The sequence below is a fragment of the Volvox carteri genome (assembly GCF_000143455.1).
Source record: "Volvox carteri f. nagariensis unplaced genomic scaffold VOLCAscaffold_87, whole genome shotgun sequence".
In the NCBI taxonomy this organism is placed as follows: domain Eukaryota; kingdom Viridiplantae; phylum Chlorophyta; class Chlorophyceae; order Chlamydomonadales; family Volvocaceae; genus Volvox; species Volvox carteri.
The window spans coordinates 156,105-173,797 of NW_003307630.1; the positions used below are offsets into that span (position 1 = coordinate 156,105).

Consider the following 17,693-nt stretch of genomic DNA (forward strand, 5'->3'; position numbering starts at 1 on the left):
GCGTGCTAGACATTCCTGTCGCACTAACCGGCGAGAGAGTTGGTAGCCTCATGAGTGACCACTGCCCAGTGTCGCTCGAGCTGGGGGTGCTGCGCGAGGGCGTCAACCCAACTAGAAGGGACAAATCTACGACACGTTNTGAGGTCCAACACAAAGGTCGGTACGAGAGCATGTTTGCTGCTGATGATGCCCCCGCTGTGCGGCGCATTTCAGATGCTGTTAGCAAACTTGGAGGCGAACTCGACAGCACCGCGTTTGTTGAAGTACTCACTCGAGCCTGTTCATCAGCGTTGGAGAGGGCTTTTTGCAAACGGTGCCCAGCACCCAAGCGTGTGAGGGAAGAAAAGGATGCGCCCTGGTGGACCCAGGAATGCGCAGCGGCACGCAGCGACATGTTGCTGCAAAAGGCACATATGAGGGCGCAGGGACTACTTGCTGATGAGCAGGCGCGGCATATCTTTACACTCCTGCGCTCTCGCTACCAGAGGATTAGGAAGGAGGCAATGGCTGCCCATCGTGTATCGCATTTTACTTCGTTTCTTGAGGAGTGCAAAGGGAATCCGCGTGCTTTGTGGCGGCAACTTAACCAGGGGGCGACACCTGATTGCCCAATACGTGACGTCAACAGCTGGCGCGATTATTTTGACGCACTATACAACGACGAGATCAACGCTTTTAATGAGGTTAGAGCGGATTACATGATGAACCTCGTAAATGGGTGCTCACTTACCATACCGCGCGGCTGGGCTGGTGAGAGCTGCTTAGCCCGAAATCAGAGAGTAGCTGCTGCGGCGGCCCTCAGTGCTCCGTTTACCTTGGCAGAGGTCATTGCTGCACTAAAAATGCTGGGCAACAATAAATCCCCAGGGCTTGAAAGGGCCCCTGCTGAGTGCTATAAGTATGCCACTAGAAAGGTGGGCGAAAAGGAAGAGATGGTGCTTGCACCATATTTGCTGCGTCTATTGGAACATATCCGGTCGACTGGGGATTACCCAAGGCAGTTCGAGATATCCGCCCTCACACCCATCCACAAGAAGGGCGACGTCATGGATCCAAAAAACTACCGGGGGCTTGCCGTCGGTGGGGCTTTGTCTAAGCTTTATGCGTTATTGCTCGACCGGAGGCTAAAAGCCTGGGGGGAACGTTGTGGTGCGTGGAGCCCTTATCAGGGTGGCTTTCGGCCACGACGCGGCACCACTCAGAATTTGTTCTTGGTGCGACACCTCACAGACCGATGCCGTAAGGATTTTGTTAACGTCCCCGGACAAGCGTTGTTTGTTTGCCAGATTGATTTTGAGAAAGCTTTTGACCGGGTTAACCGAGAGCTGCTCTGGGTTAGACTTGAGGAACGAGGAGTCACGGGCTCTGCGTTAGATGTCATTAAGCGCTGCTACAACCGGGTGGAAATGCGAGTCCAGGTTGATGGAGCAAAAGGAGAGGCGATTCCCTCCACCCAAGGGGTCAAGCAGGGTTGCCCTATGAGCCCCACGCTCTTCGGTTTTTTTGTCGAAGGTTTTGCAGATTACATCGATGCCCTAGACGTCGCACTTCCTGACGCCATGGCGGCCCATGACACCCCTAGCGTTGAAGGACGTCGAGTGCCCCTATCTCTCTATGCTGATGACTTGAGCCTCTTCGCGATGTCATTGAGACGGTTGATGAGCTTATTACGGGCACTGCGGGAGTGGTCAGAGGCTTTCGGTCTCACTGTCAACGTGCAAAAGTGTGAGTTATTGTTTTTTCACCCCAATGGTCAGGTTAGAAGGCAGGTCTATGCTCTCAGCGGATACAACCTGGTCACCATGCGCGCACTTGAAGAGGGGTTACCGATCTTCCGTCCGGTCACTTGGAAAACACGCGCCCGTTATCTGGGGCTGCACTTCGGACCAGACTCGGGTTTTGCGTCTTGCACGGATGAGCTGTTCTCGGCTGGCCAACGGGCCATGTTTGCTCTGCGCAACAAGCTGCGCCGACAGGGTCTGCTGCTACCTAGCGTCGGCATGAAGTGTTTCAATGCGCAAGTGCGTTCTGTCTTATCATACGGCTCGCAGGTGTGGGGGGCTGACCAGGTTCTCGCGATGTTGGAAAAGGGCTATCCGGCTAACGAGGCACCACGGTCATGCTATTTCGATGTGGCTACACGAGACCGCATGGTCAAGCTCCAAATCTTTTTCATGAAACAATTGGTAGGGACTTCTGTACCACCCCTCCAGCTTCTGTTTATGGAGCTAGGTCAGATGCCGCTACAGCTGCACTGGGCTGAATCCGTATTTCGCTTCTGGAATAGTTTGGTGGAGGACACTAGTAGCGTATACCACAGCGCCTTTCGTCAGGAAATTCGTTTGGCGTTAGTAACGAATTTACAGTTTGATGGTTGGGGATCCAAAGTCATTCGTATCCTTAACCACTTAGAGCATGACTGGGGTGAGGAGGCAGTCGGGGGAGGCATTGATGTGAGGGTTAGACGTTACTCGGCTTGCAAGCTTGATGTCGAAGCGCTAATGGACACCCTTAGGACACGTGTCAACGACGACTGGGCAAATGATAGGCTAGCTGTGGACCCTAGAGTTTTCGTTACGGACGGTAGGAAGCCCGGCGTGAAGATGGGCCGCCATAAGCACTGGATGGGGCCACCGAAGCCGTACGCGGGTTATATCCCCCCGGCGCATCATCGTGCCCTAATCCGCTTTCGTTTGTGTGTCTCTGACCTGGCGGTTAACAGTGAGAGCAACAGGGCTAGGGAGCACCGCGTGTGCGCTGTGTGTCGTAGTAATGGTGCTATTGAGGATGAGAAACACTTCTTGGTAGAATGTCAGAAGCTCTGGGACCTCGGTGTGCCCGTCAATGCGAACATCCGTGATATCATGCAAGTGGATGATCAGCGTGGTCTTGCAAAGGCTATTTTTGAGATGTTTCGCTCCCGGCATGAGCACCTAACTACCTAACTTTCTCGGCGGTAACAGGCAATTGTGTTTCAGAGTCAAATTGACGCTGTTCTTTCCCATAAACACCCGTTTTCTCCTTGCGAAAAACTTTCCTTTTTTTGTTGTTTGTTGTGTTTGCTTCGTTTACTTTTTCTCTTTTTAAGCAGCCCCTCGCACAAATGTGTCCGGTCGTACTGTGCCCAAAAACAGTTCGTACATCGTCCCAAAAAAGCCAGGAGCGAATTTTGCCCTGCGGATGCACGCGTGCGATTCGCAAAATGCGCCTGTACAAGTGTATATAAATTTTCTTGGCGGAAAAGGACCAGGTGCGCCAGCGCGTTGCGCAGGTGGGCATGTTGGCCATAGCCGCACGCGGCATGCAGGCTGGACTATTGTGTGGATGCTTTGCAGTAACTAAAAGCAACTCTGGGCTCGTGAAACTGCCGCGGAAGATGAAGCGCTGGCGAAGAGGCAGTTGTATGCAGCACCTTGTTCAGAGTAAAGTCAAATTACAAAGTTGCGCAAAGTATAACATACAGAGTAAACTTAATTAAACATAAGAACAGATAAGACGTTTAGAGCCTTGTCGGTGACATGGACGCCGCTGTTGGCTTGGAACAGCTATTTGCTGTGCATAGGGACGTGCCCGCGTTAGCCGTGTTGCAACAGCTCAGGATGGATTTCAGCCAGCAACAGCCTCAAGAGCTGCTGCACAACCACCGGGAATGTCTTCAGTTGGGCACGTGTAGTTTTGGTCGGCGGGGTCGAGCAACGTACGCAATTGCAATGCGCACAGAAACCAAGGTGCAGCGTTCTGTAACATCGCCAACATATCCGGTACGCGGTGGCAGGCTTGCCGAGCACGAAATGAAGGGGGGGTCGCATCTCACCATTCAACTAAGCATGCATGTGCTCGGTTGAATGCTCGGTAGCGTGCGAGTTTACCCCTATCAGGATGTTTGTTTGCATATCCCTCCAAGCGGAGGGCTTGCACCTATGCTGATGTTCGTTCCAAGAAGTGAACTGAGGACTGATGCTACGGTGAAAGATTTGCACGTAAATTCGCCCGTGCAATGCAACGCCCTGTAACTCGCTTACGCTAATCTCACATTCCAATATGCCACTGCACTTTCCTCTCCAGCCTGGCCACATTCTCTTCCTCGCAAACGTACTTGGGCACCTTACAATCCAACACCATACGGGCTTTGGAAACGCGGGCAGCTGCTTCACAAGGACCCCCCTATTTTCTTTTCCCTATCGACGGCGCTGTCAAAGCGGTTCATGAGCCTCCGGGTTCGTTTGGGCCGTACGAGCTCGCTGAAGCTTGTAACATCCATCCATCCATCCTTCATTGCAGGCATTATGCCTTTCACTCAGTAGAGAGAGCTTCAGCTTGTAGCTGACAGTTCCCCACCCACCTTCCCCACCACGGTCTTGCGATTGTTAGTATCACCCTCGCCTCCTAACCACCCTATTTCGCTTCTTCGCTGGTCGATTGCAGACACCTCCACGCCGGGCTAGGCCAGCGGCGGGCCGGTGGCAGACACCCGCTGAGGGGCGGCTGGACAGCCGGCGAGTCGACAGAGGGAGGGTTGGGGAGGGTCCCCTCGTTGCGGTTTGGTCTTTCTCGCCTAGTAGTGCGGCCTCGGGGAGCTCCGGTAGGTTAGGGCTCGTTGCTGGCTCAGTCCAGGCCCCCCTTTTTCTTTGGTTTATGTAGTTTGGTCGCAATGCGTGAGTTTGTTCAGGTGGCCTTTGGGCGTTCCTTGGGTTCGCGTTGTGTGCTGTTCTGTCGCGCGCGTGTTGCCCCGTAGGGGTGTGTTGGTGGGCCGCGCGGTAGTCGTGTGGCGGTGGTGAGCCGCAGTCGCGCGGCCGTGGTTGGTTGGGGCTTGGCAGCCGGTCTCCCTGCTTCCCGTCTCCACCATTCTAAGCACGGTTAGCTACTAGTTACTAAAACCAAACACGAGAATACAACTTCGGGCCCCCTGTATGTATATCCATCACTTCACCACGGCACCCACTAGGCCAACACACACACGCACCCCGCGGGCAGCCAATATTTCAGGGCTGTTCAGGTCGCTGACGACCTGAATCTGCTGAGACCCACCTACCAATACATCGTTCATGCGGCCCCTTTTTCAGGCTTTTACGGACAGCCCTGCACGTGTGTGTATGTATGTATATGTGTAGAACTTGTAACTCCCTCATACCCTAGGGGCGCAAACGTCTTATCTGCAAACATGTACACACTGTTCATCGTGTGTCAGACATCTATATATTTCAAGCGAGGCATACTTTAGCACAACTTTGGGCACCCTGTATGTATGTGTGGGACAGGGGGTTCATATCTTCACCCTGCGGCCGCTACCCGGCAGACCCTGCCTTCCCCGCGGGTATTTCGGGGTACCCTCATCCAGTCACCGGAGCACGCAGGCAGACAGACAAGAGGGCCGCAGCTGCTGGCAGACATGTGCCGTATGCCGTACACATGTGTATATTAATTATTATTAATCCTCTGGACTTCAGAATTTAGCTCTGCAGGGGATGGCGCAGTACGGCCCAATGCTGCTCGTCTCCTCCCCCGTCTGATGAGCAAAACGAAGGAGATCGCGAAGGAGGGGCTGACGACCACGACGGAAACGACGACAGGGACAAGATATCAGCGCGAGGCCATCGACGGAGCCTGATCACACACTCGAGGGCCTCGGGGGCCGCTGTCGATATCTGCTGCACCGATGATGGCGGCATCCGCTGTGGGTCACCACCATCACCATCTTCAGCACCGGAGACCGCCGCCGGCGTCTCCACCACAGTAAGTCCAGCTGCAGGTGCAGAAGTGAAGTTGTCGCAGTCATAATTGCCGCAGTCCTCATCAGCAAAATTGCCATTATTGGCCTCCGCAGACGCCACCCTTGAACAAATTCGCTGCTGCTGCTCCTGCTGCTGCTGCTGGCCCCCCTGCTGGCCGCCCACTTCGGCCAGGAGCCCGCCGTCATGTGAAACAGGCTGACGTCTGGATGGATGGCTCTCCGAGGGATCCCTTATCGCGGAGCTCAGCAAAGGCCTGTTGTATCCGTGGTAGTCCTGGGGGAGTGGCGAGGGCAGTGACGGCGCTGATGACAACGTCGCGGTTGGAGGGGTTGAAACAAGAGGCCCTGTGGCGCCCTCCCGCAGGTCGTCGTATGACGGCTGGAAGTACGGCGACGGCGACCAGGTCACATAACGGTCATGGGCCCAGACGAAGTCCAAGAGACGCCGCTTCTGTCCCCCCAGCTGTTGCTGCTGCTGCTGCTGCTGCTTGGGCCCTTCTACTACGTCGCAAGCATGGTTGGCCATGAGCCCGCCGTCGTACACAGCACGACAGGTGCATCGTACACTATGATCCAAGTTATTGAAGTGCATTGCAGGTCCGTAATTATCCCGATTACCCTCATGCGGGGATGGTGAAGGCAGAACGGCTGTCTGCTGCACGGCGACCTCGTTGCGGGCGTCATTGTGCGACTGCTGATTATGAATGCGTAACAACGGCGATAGCTCATCCTCACCGCCGCTGCTGCTGCTGCTAGCAGTAGTGGCCAGCAGTGAGAAGCGACGACAGGGGGGAACGGAGCTGGTCGACGACGGAGGCACTGTACCTAACCGGATTCTCTTATCTGGGGCCGGACAATAATTCATTAGGGCAGCTGCGCATTCCATGGCCGCAGTAGTGGTGGCGACCAATGTGGCGGTGGAGGGCGCCGCAACACCATCTTCATTAGCAGGTGATCCATCACGTAGCCCAACGGCGGGTCCCATCGCCGTCTGAGGCCAGGCGGTCTGCATCTGATGAGGCCCCCTCGAATGGGATCCCCTATGGGAGCCAGCAGCCGGACAGCTACACGACAGAGGCGTAAGATGTTCAGAAAAGACTGTTCTCGGCAGGAATTGAACCGGCGCGGTGGCAGCTGCGGTGGCAGCAGCGATAAAAGGGGCTGCAGAGATATCGACAGCAGTGGTAGTGGTGGTTGTCATCGTGGCTACGGGAGGACGACTGGGCGAACACGGCACGGTGCTTGCGGCATGGAGCGTCAGGGGCGGCGGCGCAGGCGGCTGCTGACGGGGAGTGAAGAAATGGGCAAGTACCTGCGGATATGGTTGGTAAGGGAGAACGTAGGAACGCAGAAAATGCATGAATGTTTGTGAGAACACAATCGTTGAGTCACCGAGAGTACGACGAAGGAAAATTGGCTTATTACGACCTAATTAGCCGCAGAGATATGCGACTGTGATTTCAGTGATTGCGTTGCGCTCTCAGTACTCTTAACACCGTCCGGCTAACCACGCGGTGTGGGATGCTCTTGTGTGTGTGGGGGGGGGGGGGGGCAGATCATGCCCACAAGTATGTATGTTGTTACAGGGGGGTATAGCTTCACCAGCGGCCCCCTTTCCCGAGGCAGTTCCCTGTTCTCCCCTGCAAGAGGGGCACCCTAATCCATTCACCCCATCCGACTTCAGAATGTATTCGTTGGGTTAAGCAACTCACCACCAGCATCTAACAAAAACTGGCAGATCAACGGCGCCTCGACTTAGTTCCGGGTCAGCTCTCAAGTTGATATAATCATGTCCTACACCGTCCACAAGATGGGGAGCCACCTCCCAAGTCAACGCCCCTCACACACCGAAGGGTCGGCAGGCGACATTGAACCCGGACACTCCGGGAGAAGAAATCAGGCCTTAACTTCAGCCAGCCACCTGCCTAAGTATGCATGTGTGGAAGTAATGCTTTGGCAGCCTTACAGCCTTTTCTGTGTAGACAATTGGCAAGCTTCAAAATGCATTTTCCTCATCAGCAGGCCTACTCACCAGCGCGCCGGATGCCAGCAGCAGCAGCAGGTCGTTCTGATGATCCTGGAAACCTCCTCGCTCGCCGTCTCCTCGGCGCCATTTACACGCGGCCGTCCGGATGCAGCCGGCGGGCAGCAGCAGCTGCAGCTGCTGTGGCTGCTGATAAGCGGAACAGTAGCCCACCTCCTTGACGGCCTGTTCGGCAGTGCCGTCGGCAGCTGCTGCTGCAGCAGTAGTGTTCGCGATGAAGGCGGTTTTCCTGCTGGTGTTGTGATTATTATCATTGTTTGGACACAGTAGTGGAGCCGGATGATGGGTAATGCGGGCGAGAGACAACGACGTCTTCGCTACGGCAGCGGCATCGGAGCCTGGGTCGGCCATCTGTTCTTGGATCCGATGTGCCGGCGGTCCTGTATGTATGTATGTATGTATGTGTGGGGGGGGGATCGGCGGCAGAGGAGTCAATTGATGAGGCAATAGTCCGTCGAGGCAGCAGCAGCAGCAGCTAGCAGTAGAGGTCGTTAACCACCACTTGTTATCAGGAATATTCATTTGGAACTAAAGAAACTACGAGGAGGTGGAGGCAGTGTTTTTTTTTGGTAATATATTACTTTTTTGGGAATAAATGGGGGTCTGAGCCTGGAAGAAATGGAATAATTGGTCAGTTGGCCGTACTGGTTCATTACTTGTGCCATAAGTCGCCCCAAATGCCTTCTGCACATATGGTGCAATGGTGTTGATGGTGCCGACAGTGTACATATATATAACTTTGCCTTCGCGTGCTCACGATGTTTATGGACAGTCAAAGTGGCTCCGCGCCCTGCTCACAGAGACACTGGCGCAAATGCAGTTAGGCGCACAGAACGATGGTGGTACGGCATGTGTGTTTCCAGACGTCAGGTGTTGTTTACAGCACACCGTAAGGCCTTTGAGGGGGGGGGGTCTGGGGGGGGCGCANCCCCCCCCAGCGACTATACAAAAAGGAATTGTAACCGCAAGAAACACCCAGTTTATTACTCTAGGGTACTAGGCCCAAAACGAAAAAAAAATACTGGGTGGAGGAGGAGGGAGGACGAGGAGGACGAGGAGGAAACAAATTCTATATCCATTCATGAAATGAATAATAAGGTCAGGAGAGGAAATGGAAGGCCTACCGGGGGTTACATCGCAGGTTGCCTGCTGCTGCTTGTGTTATCAGCGGCGAAACTACACACCTCACTACTACTGCTGTCTATCTGTATGTCTGAAGCTCTCCGCTCTCCTGTTATGTGGCTGGCTCATCATCGATCACGCAATGAAATAGTCCACCCGCGTCGGCGGCAAGAAAGCGTCTGCTTCCACACACGTCCTTTGTTATTGGACGAGGCAGGCAGGCAAACCAAAGCTGATTATTATCATTACTATGCCACACATGCGGTTTTACGTTTGGTCGCAGGTTTGTTTACTCAATCGCTCGCTCGACTCAGTTTATATACAGCAGCGGGGACGACAGCTACGACGGGTGTTCGTGGAAAGCAAGGCGTAGGAAGACAGCAGGCAGACCCTACTCGGCTTCTAGGCTGAGGAGTTGTTCACAAGCATCCTGCAAATCTACTGCTCTGCTGCCCCTACCTCTGCTCACGAAGAATGAATGATCAGCGCCACACGCCCGGAAGGTCTTTTTCAGTCTTTCGGTGGCTAGCCTGCTGGGCGGTGTAGTCGTCGCAGATAGCTGCAGCTGATTGCTGAACTCCCAGCTGCTGCTGATGATGATGATGCTGATGCTGATGCCGCAAGTAATCTGAAGCTCGCGAATTACTTCTGTCGCCGAAACTGGAAATGCAACAGTAATATAAATATATAATCGCACGGAAGGAATATGATAGGATTTTTGCGTTGCGTATGTATGTCTCCAACAGAACGAGACTCGAGGGTGCGTTGTCATATTATTATACATGCTAGGAACGTGACATGACTACGTACGGCATGCAAGTTGCTGGCATGACTAAGAGCCTCTTGGGGACCCGCCACGGGATGGAGCGATAGGCAGCAGCAGCAGCAGCAGCAGGACAGCGACTTGCCTCGGGATGCCCTACTAGCTTCATTGTTTGCTTCGAACACGTATAAAAACGTATAATAATGGCGGGCAATTCGTTATCGTGCCGCCTGCCTGCTATTATTAGCTGCATAGATACATCGGTAGAAGCGGAGGGTATCACCGTACCCCAACGAGAACGACAGCCGAAGCACTCTCCTCCTTGTGGGGAGCGAAAGCTGAACCCTACAACCAAAACTGAACACACTACGCCCCTCTTCAACGAACTACCTGGTAAAACACAAGCCGCGCAAAGTTGTGTCAGGCCCCTCTCAGCCGCCCCGCACCAGGCGTTTGTTTCAGTCAGTCTGAGGGGCCCTTTGTACGCGTCAGGCAGGCGTCAGGGTAAGGTGTCAAGGTGGGAGCTTCGGCCCCCCCCCCGGGGGGGGGCAGCACCGCACCAGATCACAATTCCGTCATGCACACTCGCAGCACTAACTCCTGCAAAACCACCATCGCCTATATAGGCTGTGTGTGTGTATGTGAAGGTTAGAAGAATCTGGCCAGGCCTGACACTGGCCAGGGGCTGCTGCCCAGCCCCAACGGAAAGACCGCCTAAGCTCTCTCCCCCGCGCGCCTCTGGCCCCTCCTAAGCAGCCGAGAGCCGCAGGTCCGCGAGATCTATCTGCCACATGGTTTCACTCCCCCATGCCCCCCCCCTCCACTACTACCACCCCCTCCGGGTTATTATGTTTTCGTTTGCACACACACACACGCACCCGTCGTACACCCCGGTCACCAACCTCCGCAACGCGTCACAACAACTTGCATTTGCCCCTCGCTTCCTCTGCTCCTCCGCCTCACTTCCACTTTCGAACTGAACGGGGGCTTATGCAGCTGCTGTCTGTACCGCCCTGCGTCTCCTCCTCTCCCTCGCCTCTCTCCCTCCTTCCCTGTAACCAGCCTCACCCTTCCTTACTGCGGGTTTCGGCAGCTGACCCTTTGTTTCCTTGTATGTTGAAGATTTCCGTCATCCTCCTGCGCTCCCCGACACGGACCCGCACATACCCCCCCCCCCAGAGGCCCAGCTGCAGCTGCTTTCCCTGGCTGACTGGCTGACTCCTGCAAACCCTGCATCGCCTGCAGGTGCGTGATTGCGTGTAGCGTGGCACAGCAAGTCACCACCACCACCGCTTTGCTTTGCGGCGGGGCCGTGTCTGTATCGTGTATGTGCCGTACGTATGCAGTTTGTGCCCCGCAGTGACGGACGAGCTGTGGGAAGGCTTCTGGTCTCCAGATTAAGGAAAGACGCGGAAAAGACGCCCATTGGAAGGGTGTCGGCAAGCCTCAATGCTGCTAAGGTGTGGATAGCCGAGCGCTCTCCCTCCATGCTTCGCCATTGGCGCTACACGTTGTGCTTGTTGGGAGGCGTGCCTGTTTGTTCGAGCGCAAGAGGTCCCAGAGGAAGCTCACTGTGGTACTGCTCACTGGCGGGCAAGGGGCCGTCCGTGGGCAATCTTGCCGTTTCTTGCTTGATATTCCGCCTTGTGCCGACTGCGGTTCTGTGGCCACCACGCCTGCTGCTGCTGTCGCTGCTACTTATCCTAGAGCGGCACCTGTCCCAGCTCCCTGCCTTACAGGTACCTTCCATCCAGCCGTGAGAAGAGCCCTGCTGCTGCTGCTGCTGTCCCCACAGCCTGCCACTTTGTCACGGAAAAAAACGTAGACATGTGGCCAGCTGGGAGTTCGACAATGCTGTTCCCGGGGTGAAGGGGAAGGGGTGTCTGTAGAAGTGCACCGTGGTCCGCGGGACTGGGTGGTGAGGGTGGCAGTGAGCCTTGGTAGGTGGGACGGATGCCTTCTGTTTGTGACTGTGCGAGACCTTTCAGACAGTCACGGCTCACCATGCGGCCAGTTGGGGCGGTGACATGGGCCCCTGGTTCCTACACTCCAATTAGGACAAGGCTAACATCGAGACGACTTCACAGCTTTCCAACTTCCCCTCGATACAAGCCTGAACATACGTCAACACCACCACTGCCATCACCAGCACCCCTACTTTGAGCTGCGTAGATGATGATGTGCTACGCTCCTTGATGTCCGTTAAATATCCGTGTGAATGTCTATGTCCGTGTCTGTGCCCGCTCAGGACCCTGGCAGAGACCACCGCCTTCTTCCGCCAGCGTCTGGAGCTGTACCGCCGGGTGTCTGCTGCCACCGCCGCCGGTGAAGCATGCGAGGAGCTGCACAAGCAGGTGGCGGCTCCAGGGGCGGACGACATGGCGCTCGTGGAGGTGGCGCGGGCGGATCTTGCGGCGTTAGTGGCACCAGTAACAGCGGCGCTGGAAGGCGGCCTGTCGGCTACAGTCGCCGCCAGCCTGGCGGAGCCGGAGACGGTGGTCGTGCTGTGGGAGCAGCTGTTGGCCGCCGCCGCTGCAGCGGCGGCAGCGCCGCCACCTCCGCTGATGCTATGGCTGGGGGTGTCGGGGGCACATTTGGTGGCACAGCTGGTATGGTGCGGCTCACATCGCAGGTGGACGCCAACGCCTTTGCCAATACCGGTGCTGGTTCCAGCTCCACGGTAGCGGCGGGTGCTGCATCGCCTGCTGCTGGCGGGGCAGGTCAGTATCTCCATATGCGGTAGACTTCAGTGACAATACACTTTACCTCCCACGCCAACTACTACGAAGTTGGGATATTACTTATTAGGCGGCATGCACAATCCAGTATTCCTGCAGCCTGCCCTAATCCACCAAACGGCGGTTGGCTGCAGCGCTCACAGACAGGTGCGTTTCGTTTATTGCAGCATATGTATTAGCAACCTTCATGTAACGCTTGGCGAAACCCTGACGTTGCACACAGTTGTGTTACATACACGAAGTCGCTCTCCCTTCCGCATCCTACATGCTCCACCAGTACAGCACGTGTTGCCCAAACTGGAACTCCTCATACCTTACCGTTGCAACCTCGCCCTTTGTGTGTCCCTCACGCCCGGGGTCGCCCCTGCCCTCACACCGCACCGGCCCGCAGCTGCGCGCCGCACTGCAGCCGCTGCCGTGGCTGCTGGGCGGCCTGACCCGCAGCGCCCCAGCACCGGCGACCGCCAGCCCACATTCGGTGGCCGGCTGGGCCCACAGAAGGCCAGTGTTCGGATGCGGCTGCAGCTTGGGTTGCTGTGTGCGGCTTGGTCGGCAGCAGTGGTGGGAGCAGCATGCGCTGCTGCTGTACGGGCAGCACCACACGGTGGTGATGCTGGCTCTGGAGGTCATGGGCCGGTGCGACTGCGGATGTGGAAAGGGGTTTTGTCAAAGTTTTGGAGTAGTTGGGATGTGGGACGTGTTGTGGGATGTGGTCGAAGCTAATTTCGTGCTAGCAGGAGGACCTTTAAACAACCTAGAAAATGTTACTGTACTGCTCCTATAGCAGTAATGGGATCCATCAAATTGTAATGGTGACTTAATGAGATTTTTCACCTGTCTGTCCTGCTACGCCATGTGGCCACGGTTGATGCAGGTAGGTCGACCGGGTGCTCGATGCTACCAAGGCCACCCTGGAGTTCTTGCATGCCAACCGCTTTTATGATGATGCCGTACTAGTACTTGCGGACTGCATGCCGCCCATTGCCACGGAGCTCACCTCCCACACCGCCGCCACCGTCACGTCATGCTTCTGTCTGGCGGCGCAAATGGTGCTGACACCGTTAGCCGTACAGGTGCATATGCCGCCGCCGCCGCCACCGCCAGGTCATCAACAAAGCCTAACCGAACCACTGCAGGTGCCACCGCTACCTGTGGTCCCTACCGGTCCTGCACCGGACGGTGCCAGCAGCAGCTACAGCAGCGGTGACGGTAGTAGCAGCAGCTCATGCTACAGCTTCTCTCTGCATATCGCCAGCTGCGTCAGCTTCACGGTGGTGACGGTAGGCAATATCCGCATCAGCGGGCGGGCGCCGTCAGCGGCCACATCAGCTGCGGCAGCGGCGCCAGGTGAGCCCCTGCGGCCTGGGGACCCCTCCCTGGCGCCTCTCAACCAGCCGCTACTCACAACCTGGCAGCCGCGGCGGGCGGTGCTGTACCTTGACGTTGTTCATCTGAATGCTGCCGCTGCCGCAGCCACGTCAGCGGTGGTGACACCCAGAAGCTTGGATGCAGCTGCTCATGCAGCGCCTCCACTGTCGCCTGATATGGCTGCGCTGCCACACCTGCCGGCGGTGATCGAGCTCCTGGGCTGGACCTTGCGCTATGCGGAGGAGTTTTACAATATCCATTTTGCCACCCGTGCTGCTGCCGCCGCCATAGTAGCTGCCGGAGACACTGCAGTGAAGGTTGCATTATCCCCCACTCCATCGGAAGTGTTGCCGGGCGCACCATCGGCAGCACCATCAGCAGCGCCATTGGTGGTGAACGCATCGCGGGAATCCGCTTCGGGCAGTAATGTTCCAAACCGGCGGCGATCAGCATCTGTGCCTGTGGCCGCGGCCGACGACACGGTGTCCTCCCAGCCGGCCCTGGTGCCTCCCCCACCGCCTGCATCTGCGGCAGTGTTAGCGTTGGACCCCTTGGCGGTGCTGAGCGAGGCCAAGCTGGCAGCGCGCATGGCGGAGGAGGCTGACGTGGCAATTGTAGTGGGCGGGCGTCTGGCAGAGGCGGGGTCCCTAGTCAAATGGCTATCACAGAGTGGCATGCTGGTGCTAGCAGCGGCAGACCTGCAGCAGCCAGCGGCAGGTGTCATCACCACGACTGGTGGCAGCGGCGATGGTGGTGATGATGCTGGCGCCCGGGGGCTGGCATGCACACTTGTCAGCCTGTTGGCAACACACCACATGCAGGCCGCTACTGTACGGACGCTGACTCAGCCCAGCGGTCAAGGCGGCGGTGCCGGTGGTGGGGTGTCACAACCGGCATCTGTAGCGCACAGCACTGTGGCACGCGGTCGGCTGCTGCCACACCTCAGGCGTCCAATCTAAAGCCCGCCCCTGCGACTCCGCTATCACCTGCAGCACCACCCTCCACAGCACCTCCCGCAACTCCATCAGATCCCGCAGCCACTGCTCGAGTGTCATTGCCGGGGGCGAGTGCAGGCGTGCAGCAGCCGCTGGCTGTGCTGACATACCTGCCCGATATGGCACTCACCAAGCCTGCCCTGGCAGAGCATGTGGTGACCTGACTCACCGGGTAGGCCTCACACTGCAGGCGCTGCAGGCCGCCTTTGCAGCGGCACCCCCGCTGGCGCCACATGCTGCCATGCTGGCCCGCCATGTGTCCCACCAGCATGTGGCGCAGCAGCGGCTGTTGCTGGAGGGGTTGCTGCTGGCACCGGAGCTGCACCGCACCCGGCACCCGGCAACCAGGGACGGTGCCGCTGCCGGAGTGGCAGTGTGGCCGCCACCGTGTCCGCTGCAGCAACAGCGGCGGCAGCAGGGCCCAGCGGCTTGCTGTGGCAGCCATGGGGTCGTGTCAGCAGTGTGGCAGTGGCGCCACCACTGCTAGCTGTTCCAGTATCACAAAGGGTGATGTCAGCAGCTCCGTCACCAGCTCTTAGCATCCTTAGCAGCTTGGGCCGGAAGCGTCCTTCACTAACTGCCATGACCCCTAAGAGCTGTGGCTCCAGGCACTCGTTGCTTACTGGTGACTTTTGTTACTGCTTTCCTGCTCCTACTGCTCCTACTACTGCTGGAGCTGGTGCGGCTGCGCTGCCAATCTCCCTGTCGATGCCGCCGGAATATTCGGCCTCCATACCTAACGATTTCTCTGGTGATTGAAATTTGAATATGTCAATAAGGTGCAGAACCACCTTAGGCAGGTGGAGACGTACAGCCGCCGTACATGACAAGCTTCTTTAGATGAGGCAGGATCGTCCAGGACATGAGAGGAAGGAGATCGGGGGGGGGGGTAGGGGCGCATGTGCGTGACATGACAACCAAACATAGCCGGGTGTATTTCACTGTTGTGATGGCCAGTGGGTCTTGAGGGGCATCCATGCGTATCATGCGTGCACAAGGGGCCGTGGCAGGGGGCCGTGGCAGGGGGCCGTGCCAAACCGGGTCCATAAGGCTTCTGCTTGTGTAGGACGGCGGCAAGATCTCTCCTCAACAGAATACCCGGTAAAGGCTGTAAAGGTGCAACAGGCAAAAACTGGAAACCCCCCTCCCTCCCTCCCCCCTCGGGGGTGATACCACCAAATCAGGCTAGTTGGCCTCAGGTTCCGTCCACTGCTGCCAATACCCCTCCCCCCTCTAATAGCCAAGGGTGGCGGTGCTACAGCTCATCCATCTTCACCCCACAACCACCGCCACCAGACAGTGTCTTGACCCGCGTAGCTATACATACCATGACTAACCAACAGAACCAACTAATTCCCTGGGGACCCCAACTGTCACAACCGTCGCAGTCTTGACAGCCTTTCCATCAACTGTAGTAGGTTGTAGCCGTCTACACACCGCACGTACTTGTCGCAAACCCAGAGAACAGGACGGGGCAGGACGCTTCGTTTATTCGTTATATTCGTTCGTTATATTAGTTCGTTTGTTCGTTATATTCGTTCGCTCGTTCGCTCTTAATGAAGATAAGGTCGGAAACTGCGGCAGGTCAGCCAGGTCACTCACTCTCCACAACCCAACACACACATGCATACACGCCTTTCCCCGTGGGCTCCCACCACCACCACCACCACCACCACCACCATCACCACCACCACCACCACCACCACCATCACCACCACCACCACCACCACCACCACCACCACCACCACCACAACAACAACAACAACAACCACAGCCATCATAATGATGGCAATCAATTGCCCCACGTGTCGCGTCATCTCGTCAGCCAGCCCCACTCCTCCCCTTCCCCACCCACCCCCACACAACCCCCACACCGCTGTCACCAAATCAGACATCACGTCATCCGTCCGTTGCAATGTCTGTTGTAACGCCCATCCACACATCCCATCGCCCTTGCCGTACAAACGACCAACTGCTGCATCCAACCCACCAGCCGTCCCTCCCCTCACTCCCATATAAACACCCCCCCATTTCCCCTCCACCACCACCACCACCACCATCTGCCACTCTTGGGAATTCCGCAGCCACGTCCAGATGATGATGGGGGGATAGCTGCTGGCTGCAGTCCGCCGGGGGAAGGCTGCATAACGCAGGAGAGACAAGAGGAGATCGCGGCTCCGAAACCAAGTCTGAATCCCGGCCCGATGGCAGACCCGGAAGGTCTGCTAGGGCAGGGTGACTGGGGACGGTTGGCTGCCGTACGGGTACGGCTTGTAGCCGGCTGTAGCTGCTGTGGCGGCGGTGGGGTCCCGAACGGTGCTTGCCATCATCATTGCCGTGACACGCCCCCTCCGCCCCCTGCTGCTGCTGCCGCTGCCGCTGGTGCACGAGAGCTCTGCGCCCTGCACGAGGGACGAATATCACAATCCAAGTAATGCATCCGCTTGTAATGGAAGGAAGGGGTTGGAAGAACTCTTATTCATGCTTACGCAGCCTCTACCATACCCAAGTGCCCTGAACATACATACATACATACATACATACGTACATACATACATACGTACATACATACATACGTACATACATACATACATACATACCCCCGGCTTTTCAGCCCACAGTGTAATCAACGTCATACATACATACATACATACGTACGTACATTCACAACTTATATACTGGGACGTACTCAAGCTGCCTTCCCCCCCCAGGTCGACCTGGCCCGTATGGGTCAGGACACACCTCGACCCGTCAACCCCAGCACCCACGCGGGACAGGTCAGCGACCCTGGCAGCCCTTAAGACGCTACATGGCGTTACCAGCCCGGCCTGGCTCCAAGCTGTGAGAGCGGTGTAACCCCGATAAAGACACAGCAACCCCGGCCACTGCAGCAGCGGCAGCAGCCAGTGATACCAACGACAAGGTACATGAC

The 17,693-nt window shown here is 56.8% G+C and overlaps 2 protein-coding genes across 2 annotated transcripts; one reads left to right on the plus strand and one right to left on the minus strand.

The window, feature by feature from the left end:
- Positions 1 to 5,450: 5,450 nt before the first annotated feature.
- Positions 5,451 to 8,504, minus strand: VOLCADRAFT_99410 (uncharacterized protein; the record flags this gene model as incomplete). The annotated part of the gene is made up of 3 exons (XM_002958168.1): positions 5,451 to 7,043; positions 7,764 to 8,155; positions 8,432 to 8,504. The coding sequence occupies 3 exons, from the start codon at positions 8,502 to 8,504 to the stop codon at positions 5,451 to 5,453; spliced, it is 2,058 nt and encodes a 685-aa protein (XP_002958214.1).
- A 1,126-nt stretch (positions 8,505 to 9,630) lies between these two features.
- On the plus strand, positions 9,631 to 15,248 carry VOLCADRAFT_99411 (uncharacterized protein; the record flags this gene model as incomplete). Its single annotated transcript, XM_002958141.1, has 9 exons — positions 9,631 to 9,657; positions 10,417 to 10,429; positions 10,924 to 11,416; positions 11,909 to 12,274; positions 12,533 to 12,545; positions 12,622 to 13,034; positions 13,535 to 13,577; positions 13,793 to 14,642; positions 14,713 to 15,248. The coding sequence occupies 9 exons, from the start codon at positions 9,631 to 9,633 to the stop codon at positions 15,246 to 15,248; spliced, it is 2,754 nt and encodes a 917-aa protein (XP_002958187.1).
- Positions 15,249 to 17,693: the final 2,445 nt, after the last annotated feature.